This window comes from Panthera uncia, chromosome B4 (assembly GCF_023721935.1).
Source record: "Panthera uncia isolate 11264 chromosome B4, Puncia_PCG_1.0, whole genome shotgun sequence".
Taxonomy (NCBI): domain Eukaryota; kingdom Metazoa; phylum Chordata; class Mammalia; order Carnivora; family Felidae; genus Panthera; species Panthera uncia.
Window position 1 is genome coordinate 116,659,185 of NC_064809.1, and position 16,260 is coordinate 116,675,444.

The 16,260-nt window shown below is 36.5% G+C and overlaps 1 protein-coding gene across 9 annotated transcripts in view; it reads left to right on the forward strand.

Annotated features, from left to right (window-relative positions):
* APAF1 (apoptotic peptidase activating factor 1) overlaps nt 1–16,260 on the forward strand; it is a 94,722-nt gene that overhangs the window by 15,288 nt on the left and 63,174 nt on the right. For 8 of the 9 annotated variants that reach the window (XM_049626138.1, XM_049626133.1, XM_049626137.1 and 5 more), the window contains 8 exons: nt 2,850–3,033; nt 5,683–5,795; nt 5,894–6,025; nt 8,484–8,722; nt 9,130–9,297; nt 10,461–10,592; nt 13,960–14,073; nt 14,912–15,096. In XM_049626138.1, coding sequence (XP_049482095.1) covers nt 2,850–3,033; nt 5,683–5,795; nt 5,894–6,025; nt 8,484–8,722; nt 9,130–9,297; nt 10,461–10,592; nt 13,960–14,073; nt 14,912–15,096 — 1,267 coding nt within the window. The remainder of the gene's footprint in view (nt 1–2,849; nt 3,034–5,682; nt 5,796–5,893; nt 6,026–8,483; nt 8,723–9,129; nt 9,298–10,460; nt 10,593–13,959; nt 14,074–14,911; nt 15,097–16,260) is intronic. The other variant, XM_049626139.1, reaches the window with a different exon arrangement.

The following is a 16,260-nucleotide window of genomic DNA, read 5'->3' on the forward strand; positions in this document are numbered from 1 at the left end:
TTCCATAATATCCTCACTATTTATCCCATTAGCACCCTCCTAGGCTCAGACCTAGGTTTTTATTGCCCATTATTCAGTTGCTTCTCAGCACATGCTCTTGGCTCTTTAGTTTCTCCTTACTTGGGTAAAAGCTGATTGCTTCTTCTCTGCTAGGAGATGGGATCTAATTGCTTACTCCCCATTGCTTCATCCAGACAGTTACTTGCTTATTCCACATTGCTTCATCCAGACCATAATTTCCTTCCTCTTTGCTGAAGAAAATCACCCAACTTAGTTCCAGTGTAAATTTATGACCATAAACCTTGGCAATTTTGCTAGGTTTAGTTATGTATAATTATTGCATTGAAGTTTATAGGGTGTAATCAAAAAACAACTTTTTTCCCGTGTTGCCTGTTCAAAACTTCCCTGGGACTGATTCTTTCCCTCACCTTGTACAGGTTCAGAGTCCCCAGGTCACTTCAAATTTTAAAAACAATCTAATTTTTTTTTAAGTTTTTATTTTAATTCCAGTTAGGTAGCATACAGTGTTGGATTAGTTTCAGGTATATGATACAGCTATTCAACAATTCTGCATCATCTGGTGCTCATCACAAGTGTACTTCTTTTAAAATTTTTTTTGATGTAACTGTAACTTTATTCTTTACAAGGTTATATTTATTTCAGGTATGCAGTATAGTGTGATTCAACAGTTCCATACATCATCCCAAACAAATCCCATCACCTATTTAACCCATCCCCCCTCCCACCTCTCCTCTGGTAACCATCAGTTTGTTCTCTATAGTTAAGAATCTGTTTCTTGGTTTATCTCTCTTTTTCCCTGTGCTCATTTGTTTTGTTTCTTAAATTCCACATGAGTGAAATCCTATGGTATTTGTTTTTCTCTGATTTATTTCTCTTAGCATTATACTCTGTAGCTTCATCCGTGTCATTGCATATGACAAGATTTCATTCTTTTTTTGTGGTTGAATAATATTCCATTGTGTATATATACATCTTTATCCATTCATTAATCGATGGGTACTTGAGCTGCTTCCATAATTTGGGTATTGTAGATAATGCTGCTATGTATCCCTTTGAATTAGTGTTTCTGTATTTATTGGGTAAATACTCAGTGCCATTGCTGGACCATGGGATAGTTCTGTTTTTAACTTTTTGAGGAATCTCCATACTGTTTTCCATAGTGGCTGCACCAGTTTGCATTCCAGCAATCTAATTTCAATAATTAAAATGTCAAGGCCTATTTAATATTCCAAACTTCATTTATATGTAAGGTTTTCTCTTTCCTCAGTTGGTCCTGCCTCAGGCTTGGGAAGAGGTGGTTAGGGTGGACATTGCAGGTTGTTTCCAGATTTTTTCTGTTAAAATAGTGCTGCAGTAAATATCCTTGAGGAGGCGGAATAGTTTAGAATGAGCAGTGGTGCTGGAGGTTTGAATCCCAGCTCTACTTTATTAACCTGTGTAACTTTGGACAAACTACTCAATCTTCCTATACCTCAGTTTCCTTATCTATAAAATGGGGAAAATAAGTGTCTTCCTGAGAGTTTACTATGTGGATTAAAAATAGATTAATATGTAGAACCCTTAGAATATCTGTCATAAGTAGGTCTTTGCATTTATACAGATCTTTCTTTTGGATGATTAAGTTTTTATAATAGTGATTTTTGTACTTAATTATTTGTAAATACCAGTAAACAAAAATTGCCCTTTGGTATGTTATAACTTATTAATCTTTATCTATTTTCTGTTTTTTCTTATACTATTTATGATTACCTAATATAAATCTTTATGGTTAATGCCACTGGTATGGTCTAATGCTACTGCTCACCATATTTTACACATAGGGACCCTTCTTGCATTTTTTTTTTTTTTAATCTATACACGGAGCTGATTAAGTATAGTCTATGAAGGCTTAAGATTTTTGGCTCCTGATACCTATGTAAGTAAAAATATGTATTGTAAGATATACTGTGGCTTAATTAGCAATGATAATGATGTTAACAGTTGAAAGTAACAGTAATAATAATTTCCATTCTTATATGGTACCTACTACTTCAAAGCTTAATATTTGCAAGGTGCTCTCAGATCCATATCACTAGTAATCCTGTCTGTTATAATACCTTACGGTTAACAACATAGCAAATTTACATGTTATTAATTTCTCAGTGTAACTCTGAAATAGGTAAGGTAAATAATACCTTAGTATACGTCAGTATAACAAATGAAAGTGAGGTTAAGTGATTTGCTAAAGATAGCATAGCTAGTAAGCAGTAGAGCCAGACTTGAACCTAACTTCTTACTTTAAGTTTCTATACGAGAACCATAATGAGTGAGTTATGTGTTCCTGGATATCTGTGGTTCTCAGTCAGAGGCAATTTTGCCCCCAGGGGGACATTTGACAATGTTTGGAGATATCTTTGGTTGTCATAACCAGGGAGGAGGAATGCTACTGGCATATAGTGGGTAGAGGCCAGGGAGACTGTTAAACATCCTACGATGCACAGGAAAGTTCCTTACAATAAAGAATTATCTGGCCCAAAATGTCAAAAGTACTGAGTTTGAGAAATTATGTTTTACAGTGATCATTGATGACATAGGACAAAAACTAAATTTTAGTTTGGTAAGATTTTACCGATAAACGGATTTATTTCAAACTTCAGTTTCTTCACATCTTCAGCTCTTCTTAGATTCAGGTTATAAAGCTCGACAGTACTCTACAAGCGAAATGTATACACTGAATCAAGAGAAATTAAAGATAGGATGAGGTTGAAATTGGAGCAAATCTAATCACCAAAATCTTTCAAAGGAGGACACCTGTTCAAAGGCCTTAAGTTTATTATTTATTTTCCTAGGTTGTTTCCCAGGGGGTGTGCACTGGGTTTCAGTTGGGAAACAAGACAAGTCTGGGCTTCTGATGAAACTGCAGAATCTTTGCGCACGGTTGGATCAGGATGAGAGTTTCTCCCAGAGGCTTCCACTCAATATTGAAGAGGCTAAAGACCGCCTTCGCATTCTGATGCTGCGTAAACACCCACGGTACAGATAGAAAAATTTAATGTATGAAGTCCCAATGAGACTTAACTGTTGACAGTTTGAGAACATCATACCCTTTTCTTGCTCCTCAGTAGAGATCTAAGAATGAACCGTTGCTTTTCTGCTGTTCTTTGTCTTGTATTAAAACAAAAGTGGCTGCCACTGGGCAAAAATTGCTACTTTTCTTTGCATTCTACTACTATGTCTCTTATCTACCACTGGGGTGCTCAAGAAGTATTTCTTAAGAAGGTGAGTTGGTTAGCGATCTTTGCTAGAAAATGCAAGCTTCTTACCTTGAATCCATTCTTTTTATTTTTTTATGTTTATTTTTAGAGAGCGAGCATATGTGTGCACCAGTGTGTGTGCCAGCAGGGGAGGGGCAATGAGAGGGGGAGGGAGAGAAAGAGAGAGAGAATCCCAAGCAGGCTCCACACCCAGCACAGAGCCAGATGCAGGGCTTGATCTCATGACTATGACATCATGACCTGAGCTGAAATCAAGAGTCAGAAGCTTAACCAGCTGAGCTACCCAGGTGCTCCTGAATCTGTTGTTTCTGATGGATAACATTGAACAAGAGACCGAATAAATATAGGCACCTGGTAAAAGGGTTATTTATTTAATGGGACCCTTCTGTTGTGTTGTATTAAATTTTGGATATATGTATATCTAACTTTTCTACTTCCATGTACTTCAAGAGTGTGTTTTGTTTGTTTATTTAAATAATTCATTCAATAAATAAGATTATAATTATGTGCCAGGCGCTGTTATCAACTGTTTTGCAATTTTCATTAGCCAGAAGGGAGACAATAGCGTGGTTGCTGCTTATGTTAACAATATAATCATCAATAGTTAACCAGCTGGGATTCAGTCATCACTTTGATTTCCCTGATCTAACAACCATTCTTTCATTGGTTCATTTAACCAACATTGAGTGTTCTGCCAGGTTCTGGGTCAAGTGTTGCAAGTACAATGATGAATAAAGCCTTCCTTGGGAGTTCAGCAGTAAATTGGGTGAGAATTAGGTAATGGCTCTGGACTTTTTTTTAATGCTGCAGTGTAGCTGATGATGCAGTACACTTTCATATGTAACAGTGGTGAGTATGGCAGTGATTCTTAAATTGGTAAGGGATTAATATCAGAATATTGAGTGAGAGTAGTAATTTGGGAAAAGCCTCGTAGTTGATTCTTAATGGATGCATAATACAGAGGACAAGCTCCCTTCTCTCTGGCTTCTTTCTCTTCCAGATCCCTCTGTTATTGCCCCCTTCCCTTGATAGTCACTGGTATCTATTTTCCTGGAGGAAATGCGATTGAGACCACTAACTAATACTCTTTTCTTGTGTAGTAACTTCTCCCTAGTTCTGCTTCCCTTCCCTATGAAAGTAAAAGTGATTTCTGTTTAGGAAAATACTGTAAATGCTAACACATGTATCAGGCCATGGCTTGTAAAGTCATTCATTTTGTTTTATTTTTTAAATTGTTTTAAAATTTATTTTTTAATTTAATTTTCAGAAAGTGTGTGTGTGGATGTGTATGAGTGGGGGAGGGGCAGAGAGAGAGAGAATCCCAAGCAGGATCTGTGCTGTGAGTGCAGAGACTGACATGAGGCTCAGTCTCACCAACTGAGAGATCATGGTCTAAGCTGAAATCAAGTGTAGGATGCTTAACTGACTGAGACACCCAGGCACCCTGTCATTCGTTTTGTTTATCAACATCATTGTGGTTTATGCTTTGGCAATTTGCCAGGCTGTATGTGTACCCAGAGTCTTTTTTTGTAATGCACAGAAGTGATGTGCCATTAGTATAAAAATGCTAGTGTATAATTACCCTATCAGCTTTTAGTTGTATTTTTTTCTCTGTATGTTCTGCTGAGTTCAAAAAAGTTTTTGGAGAAACCAATTAAGAATTGGCACAGAGGTTCATTAGGAATAAATAAACTGACTTATAGATGGAAAAAACCCCCACTAGTGTACCAAATGAAAGGTAATATTCTTGCTAGTGCATTATGTTAGAACATATGAAATTGCTAGTTTTGTAGGTAAAAAAAAAGGCTAAAATGGTCATTGTTATATGATTGATTCTAATGCTAACCTTGAGCTCATTTCTCATTTGGTTTTGGTACTTAAAGACTAAATTAGAAAAACCTCATTACTTGGAAACTTCTTCTAAGGCACTTGGTAACCACTTTTAATACCTACACGGTTCTGTTTTTATAGGTTTCTTAACTTTAATATGCATTCATTGGGGTGCCTGCATGGATCAGTTAAGTTTCCGACTCTTGATTTTGGCTCAGGTCATGATCTCACAGTTCATGAGACTGAGCCTGCCAGTGTGGGGCCTGCTTGGGATTCTCTCTCTCCCTCTCTCTGCCTCTCCTTCTCCCCTGCGCACACACACTCTCTCTCTCTCTCTCAAAATAAATAAGTAAACTTAAGAAAATAATAAAATGCATTCATTGTTTTGGGTTGGAAGAGAGGAAAGTCTAATTTTTTTTCCCTTATTTGTATCAGTATATTGTGAAACGAATATAGCAAAGGGGAGGAGCCATGAAATACATATCTTTTATTTTGTAAATTTTAAAAGACCTTAGAAGGAAGCTTTAAATAAATGTCATTAGTGACTTAATACAAGTTTTTGTTTTTTTAAAATTAGGTCTCTGTTGATCTTGGATGATGTTTGGGATCCTTGGGTATTAAAAGCTTTTGACAATCAGTGTCAGATTCTTATTACAACCAGAGACAAGAGTGTTACAGATTCAGTAATGGGTAAGGGTTAATATGCTTTTTACTACCTTTATGTTTTAATTCAATTAGATTTATATATATTTTAACCAAATTACTTATATCGTGTGATTTTGTTACAGGCCCTAAATATGTAGTCTCTGTGGAGAGTGGCTTAGGAAAAGAAAAAGGACTTGAAATTTTATCCCTTTTTGTTAATATGAAGAAAGCAGATTTGCCAGAACAAGCTCACAGTATTATAAAAGAATGTAAAGGTATGGTTATTTATTTTGTGTATGAGAGGGTTATAGAGATACTAATTTTATCCTTTTGTAAATTAAGCTAATAAGTATGACAATTTAGCACATGAACATCCAGAAACTTTACTAGAATATTGTATTCTAGAACCTAGAGTATTTTAGGTTTTTCTTTGATACCCTAAATAGATAATAATATTTTGGTATTCATTTATTCATTAAAATAATATTTAATGAACACCCATGATATGTTAGTGGGAGACATTAGATAAAGACATGACTTTGTCAAAGAATAAAAAAATATGAGAATCAGAGTTTTAATTTTTTTTGGTTGATTTTATAAAAATAGTATTCTAATTTTGTATGTAACATGGTGTTCTCTTAATTTGCATTTTTTATGAAGTTAAGTGAAGTTAAACCTTTTACTTGTTTATTGAATATTTGCATTTTAAGAAATTATCCTTGACTCACTTTTCTTTGTGATAGCAGATTTTTAATTGACTTTTGGCACTCTATTGAAGCTATTAGCTCTTTGCCATTTTTTGTAAATACTTTCCCCAGTTTTTTGTCTGCTTTTTAATTTCATTTGTAGTATTTTATTTGACATACAGAAATTTAAAATTGTAAATAGTCCTATCAGTTCTTAAGATTATTTCTTCCACTGTTGTTAATGCTTCAACAGACCTTGTTTTTTCATTCTGCTATCAGATAGTTCGTTTTGAGCTAATCGACTTAAAAAAATTTTTTTTTGAATGTTTATTTATTTTTGAGAGAGAGAGACAGAGCATGAGCAGGGGAGAGGCAGAGAGAGAGGGAGACACAGAATCCTAAGCAGGCTGCAGGCTCCGAGCTGTCAGCACAGAGCCTGACGTGGGGCTTGAACTCACGAGCTGTGAGATCATGACCTGAGCCGAAGTTGGGCGCTCAACCGACTGAGTCACCCAGGTGCCCCTGAGCTAATTGACTTTTAAAAAATATCTTAGAAAAGAATACTTCATTTGTATTCTAATTGTGAAGGTGATGTTTGTCCATTTTGAAACATTTATTATTTTTTAAATTTTTTTCAAGACTTAAAAAAATTTAAAAAAAAAATTTTTTTTTTTTTTAAACATTTATTTATTTTTGAGACAGAGAGAGACAGAGCATGAACAGGGGAGGGGCAGAGAGAGAGGGAGACACAGAATCCGAAGCAGGCTCCAGGCTCTGAGCTGTCAGCACAGAGCCTGATGCGGGGCTTGAACTCACAAGCTGCGAGATCATGATCTGAGCCCAAGTCTGACGCTCAGCCAACTGAGCCATCCAGATGCCCCTATTTTGAAACATTTAAAAGATGTGTGAAATGATAAAGAAAAAAGAGAAATTATCCATAAACCTGATAATTATTATCATCGCGAGAGTATTTCAGTCTTTTAGGACATATAAAACTTTGAAAAAAATATTCAGATTACAATGGTATGCATAATTTGAATCTTGTCTTTTTTCATATAACAAATCTTGAATATTATGTCATTAACTATGTTTTGAAAAAAGTTATTAGTGGCATAATATTGTGATAACTTCAATTTATTCAGTCATTTCTCTATTGTTGTTTAAGATTTTTCACTATTTCAGGGGCACCTGGGTGGCTCATTTGGGTAGGTGACCAACTCTTGATTTCGGCTCAGGTCTTTATCTCATGGTTTGTGAGTTCAAGTCCCACATCTGCTCCATGCACTGATAGTGCAGAGGGAGCCTTCTTGGGATTCTCTTCCTCCTTGCCCCCCACAAATAAATAAATACATTTAAAAAAAAAGATTTTTTAGTATTAAAATTTTTTTTTTTAAATCTTTATTTTTGAGAGAGAGATAGAGTATGAGCAGGGGAGGAGCTGAGGGGAGGGAGACACAGAATCGAAAGCAGGCTCTAGGCCCTGAGCTGTTAGCACAGAGCCTGATGCGAGACCCAAACTCACAAACTTTGAGTTTAACCGACTGAGCCACCCAGGCGCCCCAGATTTTTCACTATTTTAAATAATGCTGTGTTGAGGGACACCTGGGTGGCTCAGTTGGTTAAATGTCCAACTTCAGCTCAGGTCACGATCTCATAGTTTGTGAGTTCAAAGCCTTTGCATCGGGCTCTGTGTTGACAGCGAGGAGCCTGGAGCTTGCTTTGAGTTCTGCGTCTTCCTCTGTCTCTGCCGTCCCCCCCCTCCCCCCTTCCTGCTCACACTCTGTCTCTCTCTCAAAAATAAACATTAGAAAAGTAAAAAATAAATAAATAATGCTGTGATGGATATCCTTAAAGGAAATATTTCTTATTTCTAATGCCTTCTTTAGAATAAATGCATAAAGTGAATCCAAGTTTTATAAATATTTTAAGGCTTTGGGTAACATGCAGCAGAAATTGTTTTTTAAGAATAATGTGACTCTTAGTGGTAATTTTGAAATGACACAGTATTAACCCAGTGACTTTGTTTTTTGTTTTGTTTTATTTTTAGGTTCTCCTCTTGTAGTGTCTTTAATTGGTGCACTTTTACGTGATTTTCCCAACCGTTGGGATTACTACCTTAGGCAACTTCAGAATAAGCAATTTAAGAGAATAAGGAAATCTTCATTTTATGATTATGAGGCTCTGGATGAAGCCATGTCTATAAGTGTTGAAATGCTCAGAGAGGACATCAAAGATTATTATACAGATCTTTCCATCCTTCAAAAGGATGTTAAGGTGCCTACAAAGGTAATAGAAGGACCAGCAATCCTCATCATTGGGTATTTTTGACATGGAACTTTTGATATAGTACCAAGGATGTTGTTATAGAGGATATTGGAAGGTTAAGACCCATGTCACTGAGGAGGTGTGGGGGATGTAAAAATCCTACTGCTCTTAGTCTCCATCAAGAGCTTGGTGTTGAACTCAGATTAGTTTCCTACTTCTCAGTTCTAGTGAAGCTGGAGAAGCATCTGACTTTGTTATCTCTCTTTTCTATCTTGACAAATAGTTGAGCTTCTTCATATGAAATTGAGATGCTGTTATTCAGGGCTTTATGATATGATTTGTGTGTATGTTTATGTGTGTTAACATCTTATCTGCAATCCTGGTAATTGTAATTTTGTGATACATTAAATGCTTAAAATGATTCCCAGGTGTTATGTATTCTCTGGGACATGGAAACTGAAGAAGTTGAAGACATACTGCAGGAGTTTGTTAATAAGTCTCTCTTATTCTGTGATCGGAATGGAAAATCATTTTGTTATTATTTACATGATCTTCAAGTAGATTTCCTTATAGAAAAGAATCGCAACCAGCTTCAGGTACTTGCATCTCTGTGCATTTTTTTTTTAAATTTTTAACTTTGAAATTTTAGGGTTATAGAAGTTGCAAAATTGTCTTTAGGGTTAAAGAGAGTTTTATGCATGTACCTTCATCTAGCTTCCCCCAGTGTTAACATCTTATGTAACTATAATAAAACCAAAAAATTAACAATCACAGGATATTGTTAGCTAACCTACAGATTTTATTTGGATTTCACCAGCTTTCCCACTAATGCCCTTCTTGTGGTTCAGATCAAGACCCCATATTGCATAATAATTGTCATGTTTCCCTGGTTTCCTCAAATCTATGAAAATTTCTTGGCTTTCTTTATCTTTCATGGTCACTTTTGATTTTTTTTTTTTTTCAACGTTTTTTATTTATTTTTGGGACAGAGAAAGACAGAGCATGAACGGGGGAGGGGCAGAGAGAGAGGGAGACACAGAATCGGAAACAGGCTCCAGGCTCCGAGCCATCAGCCCAGAGCCTGATGCGGGGCTCGAACTCACGAACCGCGAGATCGTGACCTGGCTGAAGTCGGACGCTTAACCGACTGTGCCACCCAGGCGCCCCTCATGGTCACTTTTGAAGAGTACTACTCAGTTATTTTGTATAGAGTCTCTTAGTTTCGTTTGTCTGATTGTTTCTCCTGGCTATATTAAGGTTATATTTTTTTGTCAAGAATACCACAAAAGTTATGTTGTGTCTTCAGTGCATCATATTAGGAAGTCGATATTTCTTATTGTCAGTGATGTTAATGTTGATCACTTGGTTAAAGTGGTACCTGCTAGTTTCTCCAGTGTAAAGCTACTATCTTTTCCTTTTGTAATTAAGTATTTTCTGGGTTGATTCTCTGCACATTTTTTTTTTTTTTTTAATTTATTTTTGGGACAGAGAGAGACAGAGCATGAACGGGGGAGGGGCAGAGAGAGAGGGAGACACAGAATCGGAAACAGGCTCCAGGCTCCGAGCCATCAGCCCAGAGCCTGACGCGGGGCTCGAACTCACGGACCGCGAGATCGTGACCTGGCTGAAGTCGGACGCTTAACCGACTGCGCCACCCAGGCGCCCCTCTCTGCACATTTTTAAATAGCTTTGTAAGCTATAGTGATGTTTAGGTTATGAAATTGTTTCTGTCCTCTAAAATGTTTCATTTGTGTTTCAGGATCTACATAAGAAGTTAGTCACTCAGTTCCAGAGACATCACCAGCCACATACTCTTTCACCAGATCAGGAGGACTGCATGTATTGGTACAATTTTCTGGCTTACCACATGGCTAGTGCTAACATGCACAAAGTAAGATGACCCATTTAAAAATTACTATTTTTTATCTCACTTTTATTTCATCCTATGTTTAGAATTTTCTTTTACCTGTAAAAATAAGATTAAAGTCTATGTAAGTATTTTTGTTTTTGTTACTCTTTTTACCTACAGTGATTTAAAAAGGTACCTTAGTAAATCTAGTAAATGAACCACCTAAAAATTCACTCTTTTCTTACCAGTAGCTTTCTTTTTTGGGCAGTATGGATTTTAAACTTTGAGAGGAATGAAGAATGGGAAAGTATATTCATTCATTCAGCAAATATTTATTGAGTGCCTGTTAGGTACTGGTATTGTTTTCCATTGTGAGGATATACCATAGGCACAAAGTCCCTGCTCTCGTTGAGTTTACATTTTCTAGGGAGACCAATAGTGGACAAATAAATTTATGCCATTTTGGGAGTAGTAAGTGCTCAGAGAAAGAAAAAAGCATGGAAAGAGAAAGTGATGGTACAGAATCATGATTTGTTGATGGAATTGGTGTGTATTACAAGATTACTCCAGACTTGTACAACAGAAAGAATGGAGTTGGTATGAACTGAGATTCGGATGTCTGTCAGGGGGTGAAGGGAGTGTTAGGAACTCATTTTGAATATACTGCTTCTTATACTTTTAAGACATCTGACTGGAAATAATGAATATGTAGTTGGATATATGAATATGAATTTCTGGGGAAAAATTATAGATTAACATAATTTTAATATAACTTAATTTAACGTATCCATAACATTATGGATAACATTTGGGTATCATCACCACATAGATGATATTTGAAGTCATTACTTCAACTAATTCAAAATGTTAACATTTTGGAAAACTGTATGTACTTTGAGTAATTTGTCTATGCTTAGATATGTTATCTCTTGGTTAAAAAAAGGGTGTATTGTTGTACCCTGTTTTTTTTCACCTAGCAAAATACAGTTTACATTTAATAATCTGCATTGGAATGAAGATATTCTGATAAATATCTGTGCCAAATTTGCTTTAATTGTTGCACATTTAGGTTTTCAGATTTTTGCCTTTATGATGCTTTAATGAACAATCTTGCTTGTCTTTGTACCTACATTATTTCCTTCAAAAATTTTTTTGAAGTGGGATTATTGGGTCAGTGCATCTTTTTAAAATTTGGCATGTCTGATAGTGTGACAGGATTCAGTTTTTTCTCACCATTTTAGACTTTTTTTCCTGATTTTTAAAGGTAATTTCTAATATTTAATGTTTTTCATTGGAAAACTTTAGGAAAACTAAAAAGAAAATGAAGATGGCAATTGTTAATGCTTTTTTGTATAATTTTCTAAGTTGTTCTGCCCAGATACATATACTTATTCTTTAAAACGAAAATAGGATCATAATAGAAATAGTCTTGGGGAGCCTGAGTGGCTTAGTCAGTTGAACATCTGACTCTTGATTTTGGCTCAGGTCATGATCTTTTTTAGCTTGTGGGATCAAGCCCCACATTGGGCTCTGCTCTGACAGTGTGGAGCTTGCTTGGTATTCTCTCTCTCCCTCCCTCTCTCAAAATAAGTATACATTAAAAAAAAATGAAATAGTCATATCTTTTTTTTCCACTAACCTACATTTCATGGTCATCTTTTTATGTCAATTTATGTAAGTGACAAAATTTTTTTTAAACATTTATTCATTTTTGAGACAGAGCATGAGTGGGGCAGGAGCAGAGAGAGAGAGAGAGACACGGAATCTGAAGCAGGCTGTAGGCTCTGAGCTGTCAGCACAGAGCCTGACGCGGGGCCCGAACCCACGGACCACAAGTTCATGACCTGAGCTGAAGTCAGATGCTCAACTGACTGAGCCACCCAGGCGCCTCATAGAGTGACAAAATTTTTAAAGCTTCATACTGTTTCATTGTATAGTGACCAGTTGGCTTATAGATAATTAGATTGCCGAAGGACACTTGTCTGATTATTTTCTTAGGACATATTTAAAAAAAATTTTTAAATGTTTATTTTTGAGAGAGAGAGAGTGAGAGTGAGGGAGGGGCAGAGAGAGATGGAGACGCAGAATCTGCAGCAGGCTCCAGGTGAGCGGTCAGCACAGAGCCTGATTTTCAGGGCTCAAACCCACAAACCGTGAGCTCATGAACGGATACCTAACTGACTAAGCCACCCAGGTGACCCAGGACATATTTTTATAAGCATAGTTTCTGGGTCAAATGGTATGTAGAGTTTGTATTTTTTTTAAAGTTTATTTATTTATTTTGAGAGAGAAAATACAAGTGGGGGAGGGACAGAGACAGAGAGAGAGAATCCCAAGCAGTATCTGCACTGTCAGCACAGAGCCCAGTTTGGGGCTCAGACCCGTATATGAGATCATGACCTGAGCTGACGTCGGACATTTAACTGACTGAGCCACTCAGATGCCCCTGCAATTTGAATTTTAATATAGATTACCAAACTGCCCCCCAGAAGGATGCTCTGAGTTACATCACTGCCAACAGTATGTGAGAATGTTCATTTCCTCTGATTCCAGCTAATCCTCTTATTACTGCTTTTAGTCTTTAGAAATTTGATACTAAAAAAATGCTGAATTGGGGTGCCTGGGTGGCTCAGTCGGTTGAGCGTCCGACTTAGGCTCAGGTCATGATCGCACAGTCTGTGGGTTCGAGCCCCGCATCGGGCTCTGTGCTGATAGCTCGGAGCCTGGAGCCTGCTTCAGATTCTGTGTCTCCCTCTCTCTGACCCTTCCCCGTTCATGCTCTGTCTCTGTGTCAAAAATAAATAAACATTAAAAAAAAAAAAATTAAAAAAAAAGAACATGTTTAAAAAAAAATGCTGAATCTTTGTTGTTTCATTTAGATTATTGGTGAGATTTTTGGCCATTTGACCTTTTATTTTGTGCATTGCCTTTACCAGATTTTTCTGGTGAGGTGTTTATCTTATTTTATTAGAATTTTCTATAAAATAATAATATTGAGCCCTCATCATAAGTGTTATAAATAAATATTTTTATTTTTTGTCAAATTTTATTTATATTGTTTGCAACTATATTAAAGGTTTGAATTTTTATGGTAGTTAAGTGCACTTCTTTCTCTCTCTCTCTTTTTTTTTTTTGTATTTTTGCTTTGGTGTTATGCTTACAACCATTTCCTTCATTCTAGGGTTACAAAAATATTTGCCTGTATCTTGTAGTATTTTTTGAGGCTTTCTATTTTATATTTAAGTTTTTAATGTTTCTTTGGTTCTTTTTAAAAAACTTCCTTTTTTGTCCTAAAGTTCTAGTTATCTGCTAAATTTCTTTCAGTAGTGTTAGGATAGAGTTATAAAGTGGTAGAGTTAAAATTCTTTGATGTCTTTAACAATGTCCTTCTCTTACTTCTTTTTTAAAGGAACTTTGTGCTTTAATGTTTTCCCTGGATTGGATTAAAGCAAAAACTGAACTCGTAGGCCCTGCCCATCTGATTCATGAGTTTGTGGAATATAGGCATATATTGGATGAAAAGGTATAAATTAGTATGAATAAGTCCCTAAAGGGCATCTCATTTTGTCATTTAATTCTAGTTTTAATAGTGGGGATGAGCAGCACAGAAGGGGCAAACAGAGATAATTTCCTTTTTTTGATCCTTGATTACTCTAATTATTTTGCTTCCTTCCTAGCCTGTTGGGAATGTGGATGGGATTGAGGTTTGAAAGTTGGGGAAGTGAAGTGTTCAGTGGTATTTTTTACAAAACAATGTATTAAGAAAGTAATAGTTGGATAATGAGATTTTTACACTTTATTTTATTTTTTTAATATGAAATTTATTGTCAAATTGGTTTCCATACAACACCCAATGCTCATCCCAACAGGTGCCCTCCTCAATGCCCATCACCCACTTCCCCCTCCCTCCCACCCCCCATCAACCCTCAGTTTATTCTCAGTTTTTAAGAGTCTCTTATGGTTTGGCTCTCTCCCTCTCTAACCTCTTTTTTTTTTCCTTCCCCTCCCCCATGGGTTTCTGTTAAGTTTCTCAGGATCCACATAAGAGTGAAACCATATGGTATCTGTCTTTCTCTGTATGACTTATTTCACTTAGCATGACACTCTCCAGTTCCATCCACGTTGCTACGGAAGGCCATATTTCGTTCTTTCTCATTGCCAAATAGTATTCCATTGTTACACTTTGTTTAAAAGTTTAGAGAGGGTCACCAGGTATTTATTACTTAATGGTTGGCTATTTAATTTTAGCTCATATAGAGAATATCTTCATTTAAGCTTTCAAACTGACAAGATCACAGAAACAGAAAAATGTCAGATCTTGGTTCTGGTTATATTTCTAAGAGATTTCAGTTTGTTCGTAGGATTGTGCAGTCTGTGAAAATTTCCAAGAGTTTTTATCATTAAATGGACACCTTCTTGGACGACAGCCATTTCCTAATATTGTTCAACTGGGTCTCTGTGAACCAGAAACTTCAGAAGTTTATCAGCAAGCTAAGCTGCAGGCCAAGCAGGAGGTCGATAATGGAATGCTTTACCTGGAGTGGATGTAAGTAGGTTAGGAGAGAAACCAAAGGGGAGCAGAGTGCTAATTATGTCATTATTTTTCAGGTAGTGAATAAGTTCACTCCAGGAAGATGTAACTACTTTGGAAAAGGCTGGAACTTTTAATAAGCATTCTTACTTACTGAAAAGTTTTGGAGAAGTAAGCATTGGAAAAATGCATATTTTCAGAGTCCATAGAAATAGATGCTTGCCTATAGGCATTTTGACCAGTTATACTAAATATTAACATCAAATGGTTTACTTACTATAACCTAGTATATTAGTGAAAAATATGGGCTTTGAAACCTCAGACATTGGTTTGAGTCTCAGTTCTAAAACCTGATATGTTTGGGGCGCCTGGGTGGCTCAGTCGGTTGGGTGTCCGACTTCGGCTCAGGTCATGATCTCGCAGTCCGTGAGTTCGAGCCCCGCGTCGGGCTCTGTGCTTACAGCTCAGAGCCTGGAGTCTGTTTCAGATTCTGTGTCTCCCTCTCTCTCTGACCTTCCCCCATTCATGCTCTGTCTCTTTCTGTCTCAAAAATGAATAAACGTTAAAAAAAATAAAAATAAAACCTGATATGTTTTTGTGATTTTGAATAAGTTACAGGTTGCTTTTCTTTTTCATATATAATAGAGATAACAGTTTTTTGAAGTATTATTTTTGTGAAGATTGAAATGAGATCTTGGATATATAGTGATTAACACTTGCTTTTCACATAGCACTAATAAAACTTCCACTGAATTTTGATTCTTATTCCTAAAAGAGGCTATTCAGTTTTACTCTTGCCTTAATCTTACCAATTAGAAAAATGAAAGGGTAAACTATCATCTATTTAATGCCTGTTACACACGATATGTGCACGTTACTTATCTTCAAACCTTATAAGATAAATATTCTCTATTTTACAAATGAGAAAATTGCAGAGATGTTGAGACTTGATTAAGCTCATGTAGTTAGTTGAATGGGATTTAAACCCTGGATCTGTTTAGGGGTGCCTGGATGGCTCAGTTGGTTAAGTGTCTGACTTTGGCTCAGGTCATGATCTCGCAGTTCATGGATTTGAGCCCCACGTTGGGCTCTGTGCTGACAGCCTGGAGCCTCCTTCGGATTCTCTCTCTCTCTCTCTCTCTCTCCCTCTCCCTCTCCCTCTCTCCCCCCCCCCCCCCC